This window comes from Haemaphysalis longicornis, unplaced genomic scaffold, assembly GCF_048455015.1.
Source record: "Haemaphysalis longicornis isolate Haplotype H1 unplaced genomic scaffold, Haemaphysalis longicornis Haplotype H1 scaffold_9, whole genome shotgun sequence".
In the NCBI taxonomy this organism is placed as follows: Eukaryota; Metazoa; Arthropoda; class Arachnida; order Ixodida; family Ixodidae; genus Haemaphysalis; species Haemaphysalis longicornis.
The window spans coordinates 23747517-23766349 of NW_027526460.1; the positions used below are offsets into that span (position 1 = coordinate 23747517).

At 46.6% G+C, this 18833-nt stretch overlaps 1 protein-coding gene across 1 annotated transcript; it reads right to left on the bottom strand.

The window, feature by feature from the left end:
- Window positions 1–1174: 1174 nt before the first annotated feature.
- On the bottom strand, window positions 1175–18447 carry LOC144153721 (malonyl-CoA decarboxylase, mitochondrial-like). The gene is made up of 11 exons (XM_077685412.1): window positions 18173–18447; window positions 17596–17724; window positions 13470–13610; window positions 12836–12973; window positions 11757–11912; window positions 8621–8785; window positions 7816–7927; window positions 6187–6339; window positions 5501–5722; window positions 2879–2984; window positions 1175–1330 (listed from the first exon to the last, which is right to left on the bottom strand). The coding sequence occupies exons 1-11, from the start codon at window positions 18173–18175 to the stop codon at window positions 1219–1221; spliced, it is 1437 nt and encodes a 478-aa protein (XP_077541538.1). The 5' UTR covers window positions 18176–18447; the 3' UTR covers window positions 1175–1218.
- Between the last annotated feature and the right edge of the window lie 386 nt (window positions 18448–18833).

Genomic DNA, 18833 nt, shown 5'->3' on the forward strand with positions numbered 1-18833 from the left:
AAGTGTGTGCAGCAGCAGCGAGTGGCTGAGAGACCCGCAACGACAGAGCTGCCGGGGCAGCGCTGCTCAGGACCGTTGTCATGGTGACCGTCTCGCCGGCAATAACCGGCATATTTCATTTCGTGCCACCTTTGGAATAAACCTTGCTCATTCCAAGTGCGAAAAAGTTGCATTTTTATATTAAATAATGAAAGTCTAGTGTGCGTTACAATCGAGGACATGGAGTTTTTTCTTCGGACCGCGAAAAATGGGTGCGTGTTACAATCGAGGGCGCGTTAAATTCGAGTAGATACGATGTGCTAAAAAGTAGCGCGAGGCATTGAAAAACAAGTGTCCCAGTGTGTTCTTCTAGAATGCGTTTCTGCCCATGGAGATGAAATGTTCTAGCGCGCGGCATTTGAAAACGAGTGTCCCGGTGTTTTAGCACCGTGACTACACGAGACAACAGGGGACGGCCACAGCCCGAGCCCCTAAGGTGCTTCGCCCCTAAAACACGGGCCTTGAAAAAAAATTACACCATCTTCCCGTAGGGGAACCCTGAGTAGTATGCGAAGCAGCCATGGGGTCAACTAAAGTTCCCATTAGTTTTCAGTTCTTAGTTTCCGTTGACGTTCAGCTTCGCGTGCCTTCGTTGTATCAGTACTTTCTTGACGTAGTTTAAATGAGTGAAGGACATAAGGCGCGTTCGTAGCACAGGCTCCCGTCTCGGTTTGTAGCGCAGTGGGAAGAGCGCCACGTACCTCCTGTTGCGGCCAGAGAGTCGCGGGGATCGAAACCAGGCGCCGCCTAACTATTTCTTTTTATAGTGGACTGTGCTGACGTCAGCCCAAACGCTGACGGGGCTGAAAAGACGCGCATGCGCAGTAGAGTGCGAACGACGACGACAACAAGGGAGGGAGGGACACAGCCCCGAGCATGAGATGCTTCGCATCTAAAACATACTGGAATGGCTGGGGCTCGAACCCGGGGCATCCGTTCCCAAACCCACAATTCTACCCCCTAGGCTATTCAGGCAGAACAGTGAAGCTCCTTTAGCAGCTGCATAAAAGAACAGAAGGAGTGCTCTAAGCAAAGCACTAGATGGCGCTGCGCACAGGAAATGGCTGGCTCGGTCCCACTAGGAAATGGGATCTCGCACTCTGCACAGCCCAACCAGCAATAAAGACTTCTGGGCTACCGTTGTCAACAAAAAAGTCGTGTTTTAAGCAGAAAATAAGTTTACAACACGGACGAAATGGGCTTGAGATGTTCCATAAACATGTCTGATGCTGTGATGGTACCGTTTTCGAGGTAGGCATGCCTGTAATCTTCCATGTCTTCCAAGTAGTACCTGGAAGTCGGCCACACAACGTTCTGGTCAGCTACACGAAGCCACAAAATTTATAAAACACACACAAAAAAATGTCCTTCAAATCTGGAGGCAATCTTCAGGCAAGCATCCCCACTGTATTTGAATTCGTGCGGAGTCATGCCTTCTTATGCTCCGCATTGTTACACGTCGAGAAGGTTACATATTTTTGTTCTCATGCAGTTACCGTGACAAGTGTACTCAACAGGACCACTCATGTTTTATTTTTTAATATTTTACCAAAAAGAAAAACTATTCACGAAAAACTCTATAGCCAATTTTTGCATGCAGCTAGGAAGCCCTGAACTGAATTCAGAAAAGGGCAAAGAATGTTTCCAGGCCTACATATGTTCAAACTACTCAAAATGATGCAGGGGACAGCAGCTGTTTGTTAGGATGCTTTGTAGTGACAGTCAAAAAATTGCTTTAAATCTGAATGTTTTGCTAAGTGCCAGTTCCTTCAGGGTTCCTTCAGTTTCATTTGGCAGGGTCACTTAACGCTGCCAAATGAAGACATAATGCAACATTCTTTACATTCATCATTTAAAGAGGCCATGAAGACAAAATACAAGTTTGATTCATTCGAAAGATTGCCTCGTTAGAATAAATAACACTACACCACTTTTAACACAAACTTCATTCAAATAAGCGGCATAATAGGAAAATCGAGAGTAGGTATGTGACACCCTAGATACTTATCTACAATGAACTCATGACGTATTATAGGCAGCTGGAATTGGCTGAGGCTTGCAAAATACAGCACATATTAACAGGGATCATACGCTTGCAGAACAAGTTACTTGCGCCTAAATTTAGTGCACATTCCTTTTATATGTAGCAGTAAGAATGGTTGAGTAAACAATGTAAACAATGAAAGTTACGAATGAACATGTAAACATAGAAGCACCAGAGTGGATGGCGTGTTCTATGCCAGCCGAAGCTCAGGTGCAGTGGCTTGTCTGACACAACACTGGCCAACTGGCGTAAGCGACGTCATCACTTACATGACCCTGTTCGTAGAGCATACCCAATTTATCATGAACGATTACCATCAACCATAACAAAAGTAGGCCAGGTGCAAATTCGGTCAGGAACACTGAAAGTGCACACAGCGGTCGTTGAGTGGTATCATCCCGCCATCTATGGAGGCAGACAGTAAACAAGGCACCAATTGAGATGTTTCTCCGTGTGCAGCAGCCTTAGTCAACACATTAACATTTGTTTTAGCACATTCCCTGAATATGCATTGCTGACATCGTGATACACACGATTTAGTGGGAAAATTAAAATTTCGACTTCAAATGTTTAATTTCTCCGTGAATAAAGTGTCGCTTGCTGCCGTACAAGCACTGGGGGCACCACAAAAGAGCAAATCCTTTGAATAAAAGAAACTTGCATTTTGTCTTCATGGCCCCTTCAAAATAGTCCCAGCTGAGGTGGAAATGCACACTGTGCTAAAGGCATGAAAATGACAGTTTTGGAGGTAGACAGACTGAGTGATTCCAACTGATGCTGAGTGTTGCAATTCACCTGTAATTGACCATGATTGAGCAGGATGACGTCAGCCCCCGGGGTGACACGTCCCCTAACCAGTTCAGCCGCCAGATAGTGGCCCCGTTCTTGAGGTGGAAGTTGGCTGCAAGAGAAACCAGGGTGCGTCGCCAGAGGGTCACCAAGAGTTGCACACTAGAAGAAAAGCAGTATAGAACCAGAACCGCTCCGAGAACAATAATGAAGCCTGGTGAAAAGGAGGAGGGTACAGCCCCTTCTTGCCCCAGGATATGCACCACTAGAAGTGACGAGCCCTACAGTCAAACCCCACCGGGCACATATACAAGCTGCGCTGACACACGTCAAGGCGCACATCCTGCATTAACCCAGCTCCCCTTGATGGCCATGGAATGAGTGACCGCGCCCCCTGCCTCGTTTCATTTCCCATGGGGGCGAAATGGGAGAAAAGGAGCATGAGTTTTATACCAGTATACACTAGAGGGAAATCTAGCGCTGCAATCGCGGGCCGTCGTATGCTCCGCCATTGCAGCTAGCGACGTTCCTCACCCACTCAGCTTGGCTAGCCCCAAGGCTTCTTTTTTGTCTCGAAGCCAAAATAAACAAAAATGGGCAACATCTTTTTCTTGTTCATCTTGCATGAAGCTTATAAATAATCCCTGACAAGTAAACCTTTTTAAAACTCCATTTTTATAATTCACCACATTTAATTAATCTTTAACCATAATATTGTTGCTTTTTTAAAGCCCCAGACAATTTGCCAGCATGCTCACGAGCCATGCCACGGACAAGTGGAACATGCCTGCCCGGTACATGATGGAACGCTAGCTGAAGCGCGGCTCGCCTAGACAGTGGCACCAATTTACCTCTAGCAGATATACCATAATTTTTCCGGGCTGGCCATTTTCAGGCAACTGATGCGCCACGGTGCGGGAATTTCTTGGGGACTGCGGGGCGAGCAGACAACGCCACAGTCATACGCTGTTGCTCCGTGCCGTGCGTTGATATCAGACATCCAAGCGGCATCGAAAATCGGTAAGCGTCATTTATTCAGTATGTCAGCAGCGACAAGTTTAACAGTGCTGTAAGGAAAACGTTCAAAGCGTCCAAGAGCAGTCAGGTTTGGCCATAAATTCCGTTCCCAACCCGCTAAGCCGGCATGCCACCCCACACACGCTTTGTACTGACGGGGGTTGCCTGTGGGGCTACCTTTCACCATGCCAGCAGGACGCCCCACTTTTCATCACCAATTGATGTTTATTTTCTTAATTCTGGGCAGGTGGCCATCATTGCCTTTACGTGACGATGTACAGAAGCTACTCTCCTGGGCATAATTACGCCGTTGTTGGCTGCATTAACAATCAGCATTAGCACAAAGTGCTCATGCAAGAAACGTGCGGAGTGCACCACGGCAAAAGAAGTGTCCAAATGTTCGGAGTCTATTCACTGCACAAATTTCCTGCGTCGTTTGAGTGCCGCCGCGAATGGGTCGTTGCGCTGAATCGGAGAGACTTCGAATCTAACAAAATTTGCGAGAGTAAGGTACAGTCATACGCTGCTTTTGAATTCACCCTGACGCCCAATCCTTACCACGTTTCTGTTCTCTGGAGTTATTTTCTGTTCATTTCATCGATGCGAAGCCAACAAAAATCAACCCGACACTTATACTGCAGTTTGGATACACGAAAAAGTTGAGCCGAAAGCGAAATAGGCCCATCGCGGTGGCGGCGGGCAGCGAACAGACTCCGATCATGCGGACACTTCTTTTGTCGTGGTGCACTTTACAAGTTTCTTGCACGAGCACTTTGCGCTTACGCTGATTGTTGGTGCAACCAACAACATTGACTGATTGTAGGGTTTAACGCGCCGGCGCAACGCAGGCGATGAGGTGCACCGTAGTGGAGAGCTCCGGATTAATTTTGACCGCCTGGGGATCTTTAACGTGCGGAGAAATCTCGTACACACGGGCGTTTTTGCCTTTCGCCTCCATTAGAAAAGCAGCCGCCGCGGCCAAGAACCTAACCCGCGACTTCGTGCTCAGCAGCGCAATGCCTTAGCCACTGAGCTACTGCGGCGGGTTGCAACCAACAGTGTAATGACGCCCGGAACAGTAGCTTCTGTACATCGCCAAGTAAAGGCAATGACGGCCACCTGCCCAGAATTAAGAAAATAAACATCAATTGGTGATGAAAAGTGGGCGTCCTGCTGGCACGGTGAAAGGTAGCCCCACAGGCAACCCCCGTCAGAACAAAGCACGTGTGGGGTGGCACGCCGGCTTAGGGGGTTGGGAACGGAATTTATAGCCAAACCTGACAGCTGTCGGATGCTTTGAATGTTTTCCTTACAGCACTGTTAAACTTGTCACTTTCCGATTTTCGATGCCGCTTGGACGTCTGATCTCAACGCATGGCATGGAGCAGCAGCATGTGACTGCAACGTCATCTGCTTGCCCCACAGTCCCCAAGAAATTCCCGCATGGTGGTACATCAATCATTAAAAAATGGCGGCGCCCAGTGCACGATGGAAATTCTTGTCTATCCTAGAATAAAATCCTACACAACCAGGCTGATGATGTTGATGAGGTGTGTGCTTGCATGCGTGCGTGCATGTGTGTGTAGCTTATGAGTAGCTTCCAAGACGTACCGACGCTGTTGAGGGCGTACCCCCGGCGCTTCTCGTGGTACAGGTAGTAGGCGCACAGGTGCATCAGGGGCTCCTGCAGCTGGTCCACCAGCTCGGGCAGCTGGAACCAGCCGTTGTTGCGCAGGAAGCTGGCCAGGGCCTCCAGCGGGGTGCGGTCCTCGCTGTACGGAGCCACCGCCGACTGCAGCTGCTCCAGCTGCCGACCGGCCACGCCGGGGTGACCTGCACGGTCGGGGGCGCCTCGCCAGGCTCAGTCGCGAGGCGCAGCCTACACTCACAGTGAGAGCAGGTCGCTCACGAAACAAGGAGCATGACTGTTGTCGTGGGATCCAGTCAATATGCTGCATGAAGCTCGTGTGTAAAACAATGCCCCGTGAAATCTTGCGCCTCACAAGTGCTAGCAGTGTTCCCAGTGAGCTGGTTTCAAGTTCCACAATTCTGAGCATCCTTACACATAATCCCCAGGATGTAAGACATCGTCACAGTTTGTGAGCTGCACAAAGCCATGCACAGCTCCCATGCACTTCACTTGAACAGTGAATCGCATCAGCAAAACTTGAAACAAAGAACTTGGGGCAGCACAAAATGCAGGTTCTGACCATATTTAGTTGCACCCTCAAGGGGAGGGGGGGTCATCACCCCGTTTAAAAGGGGTTACCACTACCAATCAATCAGTCGAAAACTACCTCTGAGACTGCGGGTGACTTCGCCCATGATCCACTCCCTGAAGCCTGGAATGGGCGAAAGCGAAGAGAATTCATTCACGTTGGGGAACTCGGCCTTGACCTTCTTGACCACCCCCTGGATGAGGTACTTCCCCAGCTCGATCCCCTGCAGACCTGCAGGCACCAGGGGAGAACACGCACGCCCCCTCACAGTAAGTCCACTTATACAGCAATGACCTTCAGTACACTGGGAGCCCACCAGTGACGGACTTCTTGACAGGAAGGTGCACATTTTTAAGTCATCATTGCAAGAATGCCCATTTTCCAGAGTGCGCACACTGTATCTATTGCATATCAGGATCCAAGCCAAGCCAAGCACAGGGCACACAGTTTGCCGTTAGCCAACAACAACATGCCACCAGCAGCAAAGAGACACCTTGATTGGCTGTGGTTTAGCCATGTGGGCAACTAAAAGCTCAGGGAACTTTTTGAAACCATGTGAAGGTCCCATGTCAGCAGCCAGTTGAGGATTTCAGTGACGTCCCTTTCTTTATCAGGAAGAAATAGAGCTGCAGGTTGACCTCGCAAGCTATAAAAGCCGTATCCCTTCCTTCCTTTGCACTGCCTTCTATGCCATGAGCCTCACCAACAGCGACACTGTACATGCAAAGGATATGCCTGCACATATTGAGTACCTTTCCTAAACTAAATAACAAGGTTATGTGAAACTTAAACATTGCCATGCTTAGTGACAACTCTGCAAGCACGCTCGAGCAACAATACTTCGCTTGACGCTATTTTGTGCACTAACAAATATGCTGGCTGCGAAAATGAATGTTCTGATGCTTGCAGTTGTCAACCGTTTCCCAATTGTCGATGAGCTCCAGCTGTCACTATCCCTTCAGATACAATTAAGCGTCCTTCTTCTAGACTTCACGCTGCCTTTCCACTGGTGGTGAATGTAAAACAGTATGACAAACCATCAAGCTACCAGCGTTTACTTTCACAGAGGGAGAGAAAGAAGTTCATTTAATTGCAAAGCACCACTGTTTTTGCTTGTAATAAATTCTGCACAAGCTGGGCCAAGAGAAATTCCAGTGCATTGTGACATCCCTAATGAACGCACCATGCTTCCAAAAATCCCAACACCAGCATCAAGCTCTGTGATTTTCACAAATAAAATATAAAGTTCCCCGCACTAAAAAAGTCAAATACCCTGCTGGTGTAAATGGAGAGAGGGATTTTCCGCAAGCTTACCAGAAAGAGTTTTAATTTCGCACAACCTTTGCAGCTCCTCACAACAGTGAAATAATCAAAGACGCTGCGACATCTCAAGCAACACTCCCAAGAGCAAAGGAACAAAAGAAGCAAGGAACGTTTGGAGGAGGCCAACCAAGAACAATTTGACACCAATTAAAAACTGACACCGATCACGAGTGTTTATAAAAACGAAAAAAAAGAAGACGTTTTGGTTCCCGTACGGGAACCTTGCTCACAATCTTCTTCACAAACATCATCTTTTTCGTTTCTATAAACACTCGTGGTTGGTGTCTGTTTTTTAATTGGTGTCATGCGTTTCTCCGACCAAATGGGCTTCTGTCCAACACTTGATTTCAAGAACAATCTCATTGGCCTGCAACACACTCTCACCTTTCTGGGTGGACGAGATGGAGTAGAAGACGGCCGTCTTGATGATGCGCTCATCCTCCCAGTCCTGTGGTGGCTCAGGCTCTGTGGGCTTGTGTCTGTGGCCGACAATCCTCTGTTTTTAAAAAACACCGCACGGGAGTGCATTTTTGTTTTCTTCCCGAGACTGTGCCGCTACACAACCAGTGCTCCAGAATGCCTCATCCCCCCTTTGGCCTCCTCCCGATCGGTCCTCCCTTCTGGCAGCAGCCAAATGACGAGAGAGAAAAAGATGTGTGCACGGTTTGCCATATACGCACGCCTACAGGTTGGAGCGAAACATGCCATCACACAATCCAAGCATTTAACCGCACTTGTATTTGCGCTCCTTGGATGCTTTTCAAGAGGCAGCGAGCGGAAATGTTTTGTTGCCACGCAGAGCAACTTTACGCCTGTCACATGCATAGGCTGCGCCAAATGTCCTCACCCTCGCACCAACATGTGTAAACTATGTGCGTTCTTACTCTGATCTGCCCTGCAGTGACTCTACATAGAAAGCATTGCCCCCAACACATAGCACCGGATGCAACACAACAGTATGAAGACACAGCACAGGTACAGGAAGCTAAGAAAAAACAAAGGGCAAGGAAACTAGAGCACCACCATATCAGCCGACCCTGTATCAGTTTGTTAGATAGTGGGGTAACCCCGTTTCAAGCTGCGGTACTATTAGAGATGGCTCTGCTTCCATGCAAAAACATGCTCTAGCACCCAGCTCCTCCCCTCATTCTTGTTGAAGGATGTGGAATAACAGACGTTGCCTGCACACCTGTATGGAGTCCGAGATGCTGCTCGTGAGGGCTGTGTGCAGCACCACAATGGGCTCGCCAGGCATGCAGCTGTGTGTGAACACATAGCAGCGCCGGTAGGCCCCCACCCGCCGCTTCAGATCTGTCCAGTTGCGCACCGGGTGCACGGCCTCGTACTCAGAGATCTGCATCGAGAGATGGAGCACACAGACTTCAACTATGACACGGTATTGGCTCAGGCAGTGAGCAAACACAGAATGTGTGTAGTGTCTCAAACTCCCTCATACTTGTTAATACTGTGCTACTGTACAGGAACGTTGTATGTACAATAGCCGACTGATTTTTCGGACCTGGAGGGGAACGAAAAATACTCAGAATAAAAGAGCAGTCCAAAAAATCCGCAAGCCATGACTCCTATGGTACAACTGGCAGTTCATCGGAAAAGTCCGGAATATCCAGCATGTCCGAAATTTTGGAGTCTGAAAAAACAGTCGGCTACTGTATTTTTTTGCAACTCATTGTACATGAACCTTGCCAGGCTTGGGCAACATTTCTGAACTCTTTGTATTTTTGTAAGTTCTGCATTCGTCGTTGAACCAACCCAGAGCTTTGTATTGTGCCTTAACTTGTTCTACATTCTTAGAACAATTGCACTGTAGTTGAACAGCGTATTAGTTGTTGGTTCTGTTCCAGAATGTGGCACTGTACATGAACTATGAACATGGCATTGAAGTTGTTGTAGAACAAGTGCACTATACTTGAATTTTCTATTTGTACGAATTGCAACTTTCAGTTATCATAGGCGATGTTTGGGTGACATACGACTTTGTGGGTTTTGGGAATATTATAGTGTAACACTCTGAAAGTGGGGAGCCATGTCACAAACCCCCACAAACCACGTCTAATATTGTTGTACAACTTCTTTATATTATTGTATACTGTTTATTATTGTTGCACAGTTGCTCAATTTATTGCGCGTTTCCTTTCTGTTCCCCCTAGAGGCCCCGAGAAAATTCTCGAACCGAGCATCTATGATTCACCGCGCGGCAACCAGTGTGAACAGGAGACACAGCACATTCACGCGCTATAGAGAGCAAAGTAAATATGAAAATAAAAGGTGACCACTTCGCAGCTACGAGAACATTCCAGATTGAACCTGAAGCCGGGTAGCACTACTGGCGTAAAACCGCACTGACCTTCGAAAAGGAGGAAAGAGGGGAAAATAGGCAACCAACTGCGGCAGGAACTTTGTGTGTTGTTTTCTTTCTCCGCGTTAGCGTGGCTTTAAAAGGAGCATTGTTTTAAAAGGAGCATTGGCTTTAAAAGGAGTCAGTACCGTTGGAATGTCGTGATGTTTTGGAGGCTTTTGTCTGTGCGTGCATTATCATTGGCGACCCACATCGTTGAAGACACTTTGAAGAGGACCCGTGTTCGTCATCAGATGGTCTGGCCTACACCGAAGCCACGCTTTATAGGTAGCCACACTGCCTTCAGACAGAATCTCCCGAGTTTGTCATCAGATAGCCTGGCCTATACCGAAGCTAGCGATATAAGTCAGTTGTGCATCATCTGGCCTGGCTGGTGATTATTGTGGGATTTTAACGTTTTATGTATGCATCAAACTGTTTATGTTTTTGTTTAGTTAACTCCTTTACTGTGTAGCATTCGTTGTTAACGTTCCTTGGCTGTATCATTCTGTAACGTTTAACTCTTTCATTTGTACTGTTCTGTAGTTACCTCTCGTCAAAGATCATACTCTCGTGCCTGTACAGTCACTCGCCTGTTAAAATAAAGCCTCTCTTTGTTTGTTCTGAAATTCAGTGCTCTGTCCCATTCTTATTGCCCCTTTCAGTGAAAGCCACCCCTCAACACCGGTGGTCTGTAGAGTGGATCGCCAGAGTTGATTATCCCATCCTCTCGTCAGAGCACCCCCGAGAAAGCGGTGACAATTTCTGAGAATTTTCTCTGGGCCTCTAGGGGGGAACAGAAAGGAAACGCATGACACATTGAACGACTGCACAACAATAATAAACGGCATACAATAATACCAAAAAGTTGTACAATAATATTAGACGCAGTATGGGTTGTTTGTGACATGGAACAAAAAGTAACAGAGAAGGCCGACCAAGTGGGGGACTTGAGGGAATGTCAGGAGTTACACTAGCTAACAGAACCGACTGGATGGAGTTAAATTTGTGAGCCTGCATGAAACAATTCAATAACAGATCAACTACCCCTCTGTTGAAATGAAAATTATAGGGGAACGCGAAGCTCTTCAAAATCAGGTCTAACATCAAATGAACCAATCCAGAAGCGATTGGTCATAAGTATGACTCAAGACAGTGTGCTCTTTATGCGAACACCTGTTTCTTATCGGGACGGTCTACTGCGCTGCAATTGCACTCACTAGTGCTTTATTGATATGGGGGGGGGGGGGGGGGGTGCATTTTCTGTCTGATTTTTCACGTCCATGCAGCCCTCCCCAAATCCAAACTGCTTTGACCGTGCCTGAATGGCGCAATCGCATAGACGTCGGCTTCATAACGAGAGGGACCCAGGTTCTATACTGACCACGGGAAGCGTCTTAATTTTTCTTCACTTCACCCACCATCATCATCGTCAGAGAAAGTTGGCTTCCCTGCAGTGCATTTTGGGGTGGACTACAGATGACATCAGTGATAGGCTAAAAGCTTCGCTTTAATAAAGAGATGCCAAACAAACACCCCCTCCTTACTCTGTGCCGGGAACCAACATAAATGCTGCATAGCAAAGGCTGCAATGTACGGGACCCTTCATCAGCCAGTAACTACGTCATGCACCTCACTGCTCTGCTCTTGTCGCATTGCCGCATGCAAAGCCAGCAGAAAGCTTAGTGTGGAATTGAAAGGAATCGGGGCAGTAGCAGTGAGTTGAAATGTCTGTCGCATAAACTGCTGCCATGGAATGTCGCACATGAGGCCCCGACAGAGATTTGTGACAAAATGCAAGAGACAACAATCTCTCAAGTGAGCGTTCTGCATTCTCTGCTGGCGACTAGAGTTACACTTTCTAGGTGTTTAGAACTGGAGAATCCAACAGCTAACTGGTTTGTTTCTAGCTCGCTAGCCCAACATGCTACTAGCGTACCTCTCAAAGCGCTAAACGTTGCTGACGCACCTTTTGCAGCATCTCGCAGGAAGACTGCCAGGTGATGCGTTCCAACTTGATGAAGCCCACCGTGAACCACAGGGCGAGCAGGTCCTTGAGAATCATGTTCATGTGCCGCACATCGTGGAAACAGGGGTGCTCTGGCTCCAACGACAAGATCAAGTCCTGCACAGACAGCAGTATAGATGGCGTTCACTGAAAAGTTTAGAGGGCAATTTCTTCCCTTGGCAACACTGGAAACCACCATGTCTGTGTGCTTTGGCACAAACATGGCACGGCCTGTGCCACTGCACCCGCACCTCACAGGAGGAAAAAAAAAAAAAAAAAAAAAAAAAAAAAAAAAAAAACACACCAGCGTGCACTGTATGCCCCGTTTCAATCCGATTCACAGCGGTGGTGTCAACAGATTATTGATCGCAACCACATTATGTGGACTTTCCTTGTCATTGAAAACTTGGCATCACCGGAGAATAAAACCCCAGCTGTGAACTAAAGCGACACAATGCACAAGAGGCCGACGCTACAGTCGCCTGCAACGATGGATGTTGACATGTGCCCTCTAATGCGTGGTTGAGTGCAAAAAACAAATAATGGTTTTGAAGAAATGTTTCACGCGTTTTTGCCGATTTAAATACAATCGTAGCGTAGCAGCTAGGGCATGCGAAGCTATCTCCCAAGCCATACCAAGCTTGCACTAAACAGTTGGCACAAGCACTGGCAAATCGCAAGTGCCCTTTGAACAAGTCACTTGAGTTTGGCTTCCGCACGGCAAAATGTTCAGCAACAATATTTTTGTTGTCCTTGAACAGGTGACAGAACTTGAAGGGGCGAACGGCTTTCACTAGCATACATTCCGACTTGGTCCATCACGGCGCAGTTTCATGCGCAAGTTGGCTCCAAAATTTACCACTTCTACCTCGTCATGCGATGAATTCAACCATGTCTGGCAATAGGTAGATCGTAGGGTACTGCATGTGCTTTGTAGTGCCTACACATAGGTGCACCCAAGTAAGGAGAAAGTGGTGTCCCTCCCACCTATCCACCACTGCTCACAACATGCAACATAGCAGTGTGTGGCTAATACTCACAAGTAGGTCACCCCTCATGTCCACAAGGAATTTGACGCCCCCTTCACTCCGGCCCAGTATGTGGAAGAACGACACGTATTTTGGCATCAGCAAGGCCCCCAGGCGTTCTTCATCTCTGAACCTGAATGCCGGCTCCTTCTGAGAAAGAAAAAAAAGTGACTGGTAAGTCAACAGTAGCAGTTAAAGCACCCAATGCCTGTGCTACATGGCAACTTGCACTTGACAATTGAACGCTCACCCTCCAGTGCACCCCACGTATTTATAATGGGGCGCTTGATAGACAATTGGTTTACCGGCCTTCGGAAGGCCTTTGAAACGGCCATGTAGGACAGGTATTAATAAGCTGCGCCCTCTAGTGGCGCTAATAGCAGTGACAATGCACAAGAAGAATTCACAGAATTCCCTTCCTGAATATCAAACATATATGCAACATTCATTTTGCAGTCTACATACCAAGTATGGCATCACAATCATCAAAGAAACAACAGCAAGAACAAGCAAGAACAGCAAGTTCACCTTAGTTTGGCTTGAAATCAACTTGTTGAAATGAGAGCATTTGTGATGATAGTGTTAAAAATTTCTGAGGGCACACATTTCCTTATCATCACACGGAAGAGGAATTAGTTGTGATTACCTGGTTTTCTAGGTAGTTCTTCACAGAAGCCTTAAATTGTTTTCTGTCGATGTAAAACTCCTTTGCGAGAAACTCCAAGAACTCCGTCTTTTGAACCTGTGTGCCCTGCTTGTACATGCTACAGAACGACTTGACTTTGTTCTGTTCAAAAAAGAGAACTCAGTGTCAAGAGAGCAAAGCATGTGACCAAACTCGTCATCAGCTTAACATCACTGAAAGTTACGGGTAAAAAGAAAAACAAAAACTTTCTTTAGATTTAGCATCCCTGAAAGTTAAATTCATATCTGCACATGCAGCGTATGGATGGTACAAGGAGATGGGTTTAAACAATTATGATTCGCACAACATTGCTCAGGCAGATAAACAAACTACCACTTTCGCCTACAGTAAGTGCAATCCTGTCTTTCAACGTGTCTGCTGTAAAAGATGGATATCTAAAGGATATGGTTCAGTGTTTGTTCAGGTGACAAACGACGCTCTAGACGGATTCAGAATTATGTGGGGCCACTGCCCAACTTTCACAAAATAGGGCACTGCAAACAATTGACAAATGTTATTAATAATTTAAACAACACGAAGAAAGTTCTCTTCCCTGCCACCTCTCAGTTCCTACTATTGTTTAAAACAACAGGCACTGACGTCACTGAAAATGGCAAGAACAACTATACAAGTCAATTTTCAGATAAAATTATCAGTCTAGCGCTACGTCCGGCGGAACCCAATATGAAAATTGAAGTTACGTCCGACGTAACCTGAAATTGAAATTTAAGTTACATCCGACGCATTCTATGGTAAAAAATTAGAGTCACTCCTGACAGAACCTGAAATTCGAGTGAACTAGTTCACTCTTCCAAAATGGAAATTAAAGTTACTCGACGTAAGGTCACGTGAAAAAGAAGTTACGTTGTGTATAAAATTTCTTGAGATTTCTTTTCCCAGGAAGATATCAAAGAGTTCCAGGCATTCTTTTTACTACCCCTAAATATATTAGTTATTTTAGTTGGAAAACTCTCGGCTTTGAGCCATGTGCACTTTGTTCTCTGCACCAGCTGCACAATACAAACTGGCATTGAGCCCACGGCAATAGGTGCTATTTCGTTAGTTCCATTTTCTCCTTTTCTCTTGTGTGTTGCTGATGGGAAGTGCATGTGCATTCATAACATAATTTTAACAACAAAAGAAGAAAAAAAACATGCGCCCACCGGGATTCGAATCAACATCGCTACAGCAGTCCCCAGGCAACGCTCCAGACTGCTCAACCAGCGCAAAAGCGGATAGATACAAGGCTCTGGTTTCGACTATAATTTACCTATGCAGCACCAAGTTGGACGTAACACAGCAACATGAATATTGTTTTTCAACTCACGTCAGGTATTGTAAAACAGAACATTGCGATAAGGTTGCATAGATTCCTTAGGACGTGACTGTACTGTGGTTCGGCAGACGAGACTTTTTTTCCCCTTGGCCTTACGTCAAACGCAAATTTAATTTTAATTTCAGCACAGTGAACTGTCCACTTTAACTTCGGGTTTCATTGAATGTGACTAATTTTTTGCAGTAGAATACACCGGACATAACTTCAATTTCAATTTTAGGTTACGTCGGATGTAACTCAACCCATTCAGGTAAAATTACATCGGACGTAACTCGAAACATGTGGTTAAAGTTCCATCAGAGGTAACTTTTAATTTTCATTATTTTGGGTTCCATCGGACGTACGTCGGATGAAACTCACATCTGGTTAAAGTTCCATCCGATGTAACTTTAATTTTCATTTTGGGTTCCATCAGACGTAACTCTAGACACTGCGATTTTTTCATCCTAGGTTGCACGCAAAAGATGTACTTTCAAACAGCAGCATCCTGTAAAAACGGAGTGCATATCCAAACATACAAACACCCATGACTGCATGGGTCGACATCTAAATGCCGACCACACATACTAAACCATGAAAACAAAATACAATACTTATTTAAAAGAAATAGCTTTTAGTCACTCGCTCGCTACATTGCAGCCCTAAAGGATGTTGTTTTGCCAAAAAGAAACGCTGACAAGCTTTCTCATTTCACACTACATATCAGCAGTTACGCCATAAGGAAAATACCAAAAACTGTTAGTGTGATAACTCCATGCTAGAAATCAAGTGCTGTGGTCAGACAGAACTAGAGGCACCACTACAATCACGAATATGTTTGCGGCCATTGGCTTTTGTCGGCGGTGACAAATCGCCCACATTAGTACCTGTAAAGCACCCGCGGCGCTGGCTTAGAGGCTAAGACATTCTGCTGAGCCCAAGGACGCGGGTTCGATACCGGCTGCAGTGGCTGCTTTTCTGACGGGGGCGAAGGGCGATAGCACTCGTGAGTCCAGACTTCGCCACATGTTAAAGATCCCCAGGTAGTCAAAATTAATTCGGAGCCCTCCACTATGGCACGCTTCGTAACCCAGGTGTAGCTTCGGTGCATTAACCCTACAATCAAGCCCCTGCAACGTCATAACAGAGCCACTGAGTTGCTACTACTTTATCTGTTCTTGTTACTAAGTGGGCTAATTGTATTAAAATCGCCATGATTGTTTGTGGGACACCACAGTCTTTTGAGTGAACCAAACTTGTATTTTGTCTCTACGATCTCTTTAAAATTAAGGACTGCTTAACACCACAAGAGGCAGCTTTGCATAATGCATGTACAATCATGGACAATTGAAATACGAACGGCAGGACGCGCGGCCGAAGATACCGGTGTTGTCACCTGGCAGCGGCCGTCGAAAAGAGATGGACATGCGCAGTGAAGGTGTCGGGAGTGAGGGTGCATGTCCCACTGCGATATGGTGCCCTCTACTCGCTCACACGCTTGCCTTGTCGCCTTGCCACAAGAGCGCTGCAAGCCCTGCATGTACTACCGCCGCCGCAGCTGACAGTGTTGGTCGGGCGGAGAGCAATGCGGCGCGTAATCGCTTGCAGCTGCCGCCAGTGCTTGCATGGGAAACGCGTGCACGCTCTCAGAAGGCATAATGTAGAGTTAATCATGCTTTCTTGAAGAAAACCAGTGCACAGCAATGGAAGGAAATAAGCATGCCGCGTAACTCCTGATGGCACAGCAATGTTTCGCATTCGGGGTGCAGTGGCTATGGAATTGAACAATGAGCTGGCTGCCAAGAACACGCCTTTGTTTGGCGCATTCATGGCTGGGTCACTTCGTGCATCCGGTGCTTGTAGAAATGAATAAAATACCACAACAATTTGTCTCCAATGACATACATATATATAGTGAGTGCAAGCACTGTTTGCGCTGGGAAAATTACCAACAGAATTCTAATACTCGTAAAAATTAAGCGGTTAGGCAGCTCGAACTATTCTATAGGCCAGTTGCCCTGGCACAAAAAAATTGCAATCCCGATTTTTTTTTTCACAGGCTTTTCAGTGTTTGTAGAACCCGAGCAGGCAGCAATGAACATGGTTTTGGGCAGGATATATTTTACATGTCAGCATCATCCTTTGCTCAAGTTACTGCACCACACGTGCAAAGATATGTCGGCAATGTGACGCTGGCACAGACGGGGAGCGGGCGCTCGTGCGCGCTGAGCACACAGTGTCCGCAGTTATTATCTTGCACCGCATCGCTAACAGAATTGTTTTCAGTGCTCTTGCGGCATGGCGACAAGGCAAGCCTGCGATCGAGGAGAGGGCAACATATCACAACGGGGCATGCACACCCTCACTCCCGACATCTCTACTGCACATGTCCGTCTCTTTTCCCCGGGCGCTGCCAAGTGACGGCACCGGTATCTTCAGCCGTGCATTCCGTGGCTTGTATTTCAATTATCCATGACTGTACTACCAAGTTGATCAAAAGCCGTGGCTCTTTGCTAAATGTAGTAACAGGGCCCACATTTAGCAAAAAAAAAAAAAAAAACACTGCGCTGCTTACAGTGACGAATACGACACTGCACAAAAAAATACAAATCTCTCCCACAATTTTTTGATACTTTCGCGATGTTCTTCCTCACAGTTTCAGCAACGTTCATGCAGTACTGCTTTAACAAAATGTTTAGCCAGACCATTTTGAAAGGCAGTGTAAGAGGGGAGGGAGAGGGGAAAGAGACAGAGAATTTATAAAAAGGTTACCTCTCCTTGCGTGGTCGCGTCAAATTCAATAATGGCGCCAGCAAGAGCTTTCAGGCTCAGCTGTGGGCCCGTCGACACCTTCATTTTCGATAAATAGGTAAAAGCGTTCCTCCTAAGAAAAGTAGAAAACTGCAACACGACCAAAAGGCGTCAGTCAAATGCATGCGCACTTATAAACATTTCAATAAGATTGCTAGAAATTTTTTGACGTCTAAAAGGTTCGCACCATAATGAACGAGCATCACGAAAAGTACCGTGAGACTTCGGATTGGGAAACAAATTAATAAATTTGGTTTTCAGACGGTTTGCATCTTCATTGAATTTTATCAGCCTCACAAACGGCACCGTTAAAACTCTGCTTCTAAAAACAATGCGCCACAACATTTCCGAAAGTGTTTTCTTTTAGAGCCACCTCGACGTGAGCATTCCAAGGGAACAGCTGTGCGACCCAATAAGAGACGCTCATTTAGATATTCATACTTCAAGCTGCTAGCAAGCAGTAACGCCAACGCAACCACTGCAATACGACGAACCATTTAAAACAATTTAGTAAAGAGTGTCAAAGTAAACAGCCCACCATTATATTACAAGTTGGTCACAGGTGATCGCTGACAGCAAGGCAACTCGATGGCTGACGGGTGCATGGTGACGCGTGACGTCAAGTTAGCCAGTCTTTAAATTAGGTAACAAATAGACGCCAGCGTCCATTTCAGCCAGCGTATAAAAGTGCCGAAAAAAGCAAGAAACCACGAAGCAAAACGGCTGATCTGTCAACACATCCAAAAACACCAAAACACATTTCCTCATCACGAGTTGTCAGTAGCACAGGAGTGCTTTTCTAGCATCTCCCACAGCCTGAAGTAATTTTGACTACTAGCGCCAAATATTGTTATAGTGACAAGGGGGCGCACGTAAAGCTGTTTGTAAACAAAAAAAATTACGGCGGGATGCTTGAATTGCCTAGTTAGCAGTTTAGACATTCCGTTGATCTTCTGTTGAACTTCATTCTGTTGAACCCTCGTGTGACTGTCGCCGGGCCGCTGCCGCAGCCAAGCTAACCGGAGGCTCGCCGTGGCGTATTTTCTCGGTCTTCCCCACCCGCAACAAGGACTGGTGTGTCGTCCATTCCGAGCCAACGCGCTGGCGTGTACAAGGCGCATCTAGAACGACGATCTACGGTCCATCGCTTTTTCTCGATCGGAACTATCTCCTGTGCAGCTGTTTCCCTTTCCCAGCGC

Bases quoted from the DNA above. Each gene is read 5' to 3' on its own strand.
- LOC144153721 (XM_077685412.1), bottom strand. The intron at 13,611-17,595 runs GTAACCTTTTTA...TTTTTTGAACAG, and splicing joins ACGCGACCACGCAAGGAGAG to AACAAAGTCAAGTCGTTCTG. The intron at 12,974-13,469 runs GTAATCACAACT...TTTCTTTCTCAG, and splicing joins AGAACTACCTAGAAAACCAG to AAGGAGCCGGCATTCAGGTT.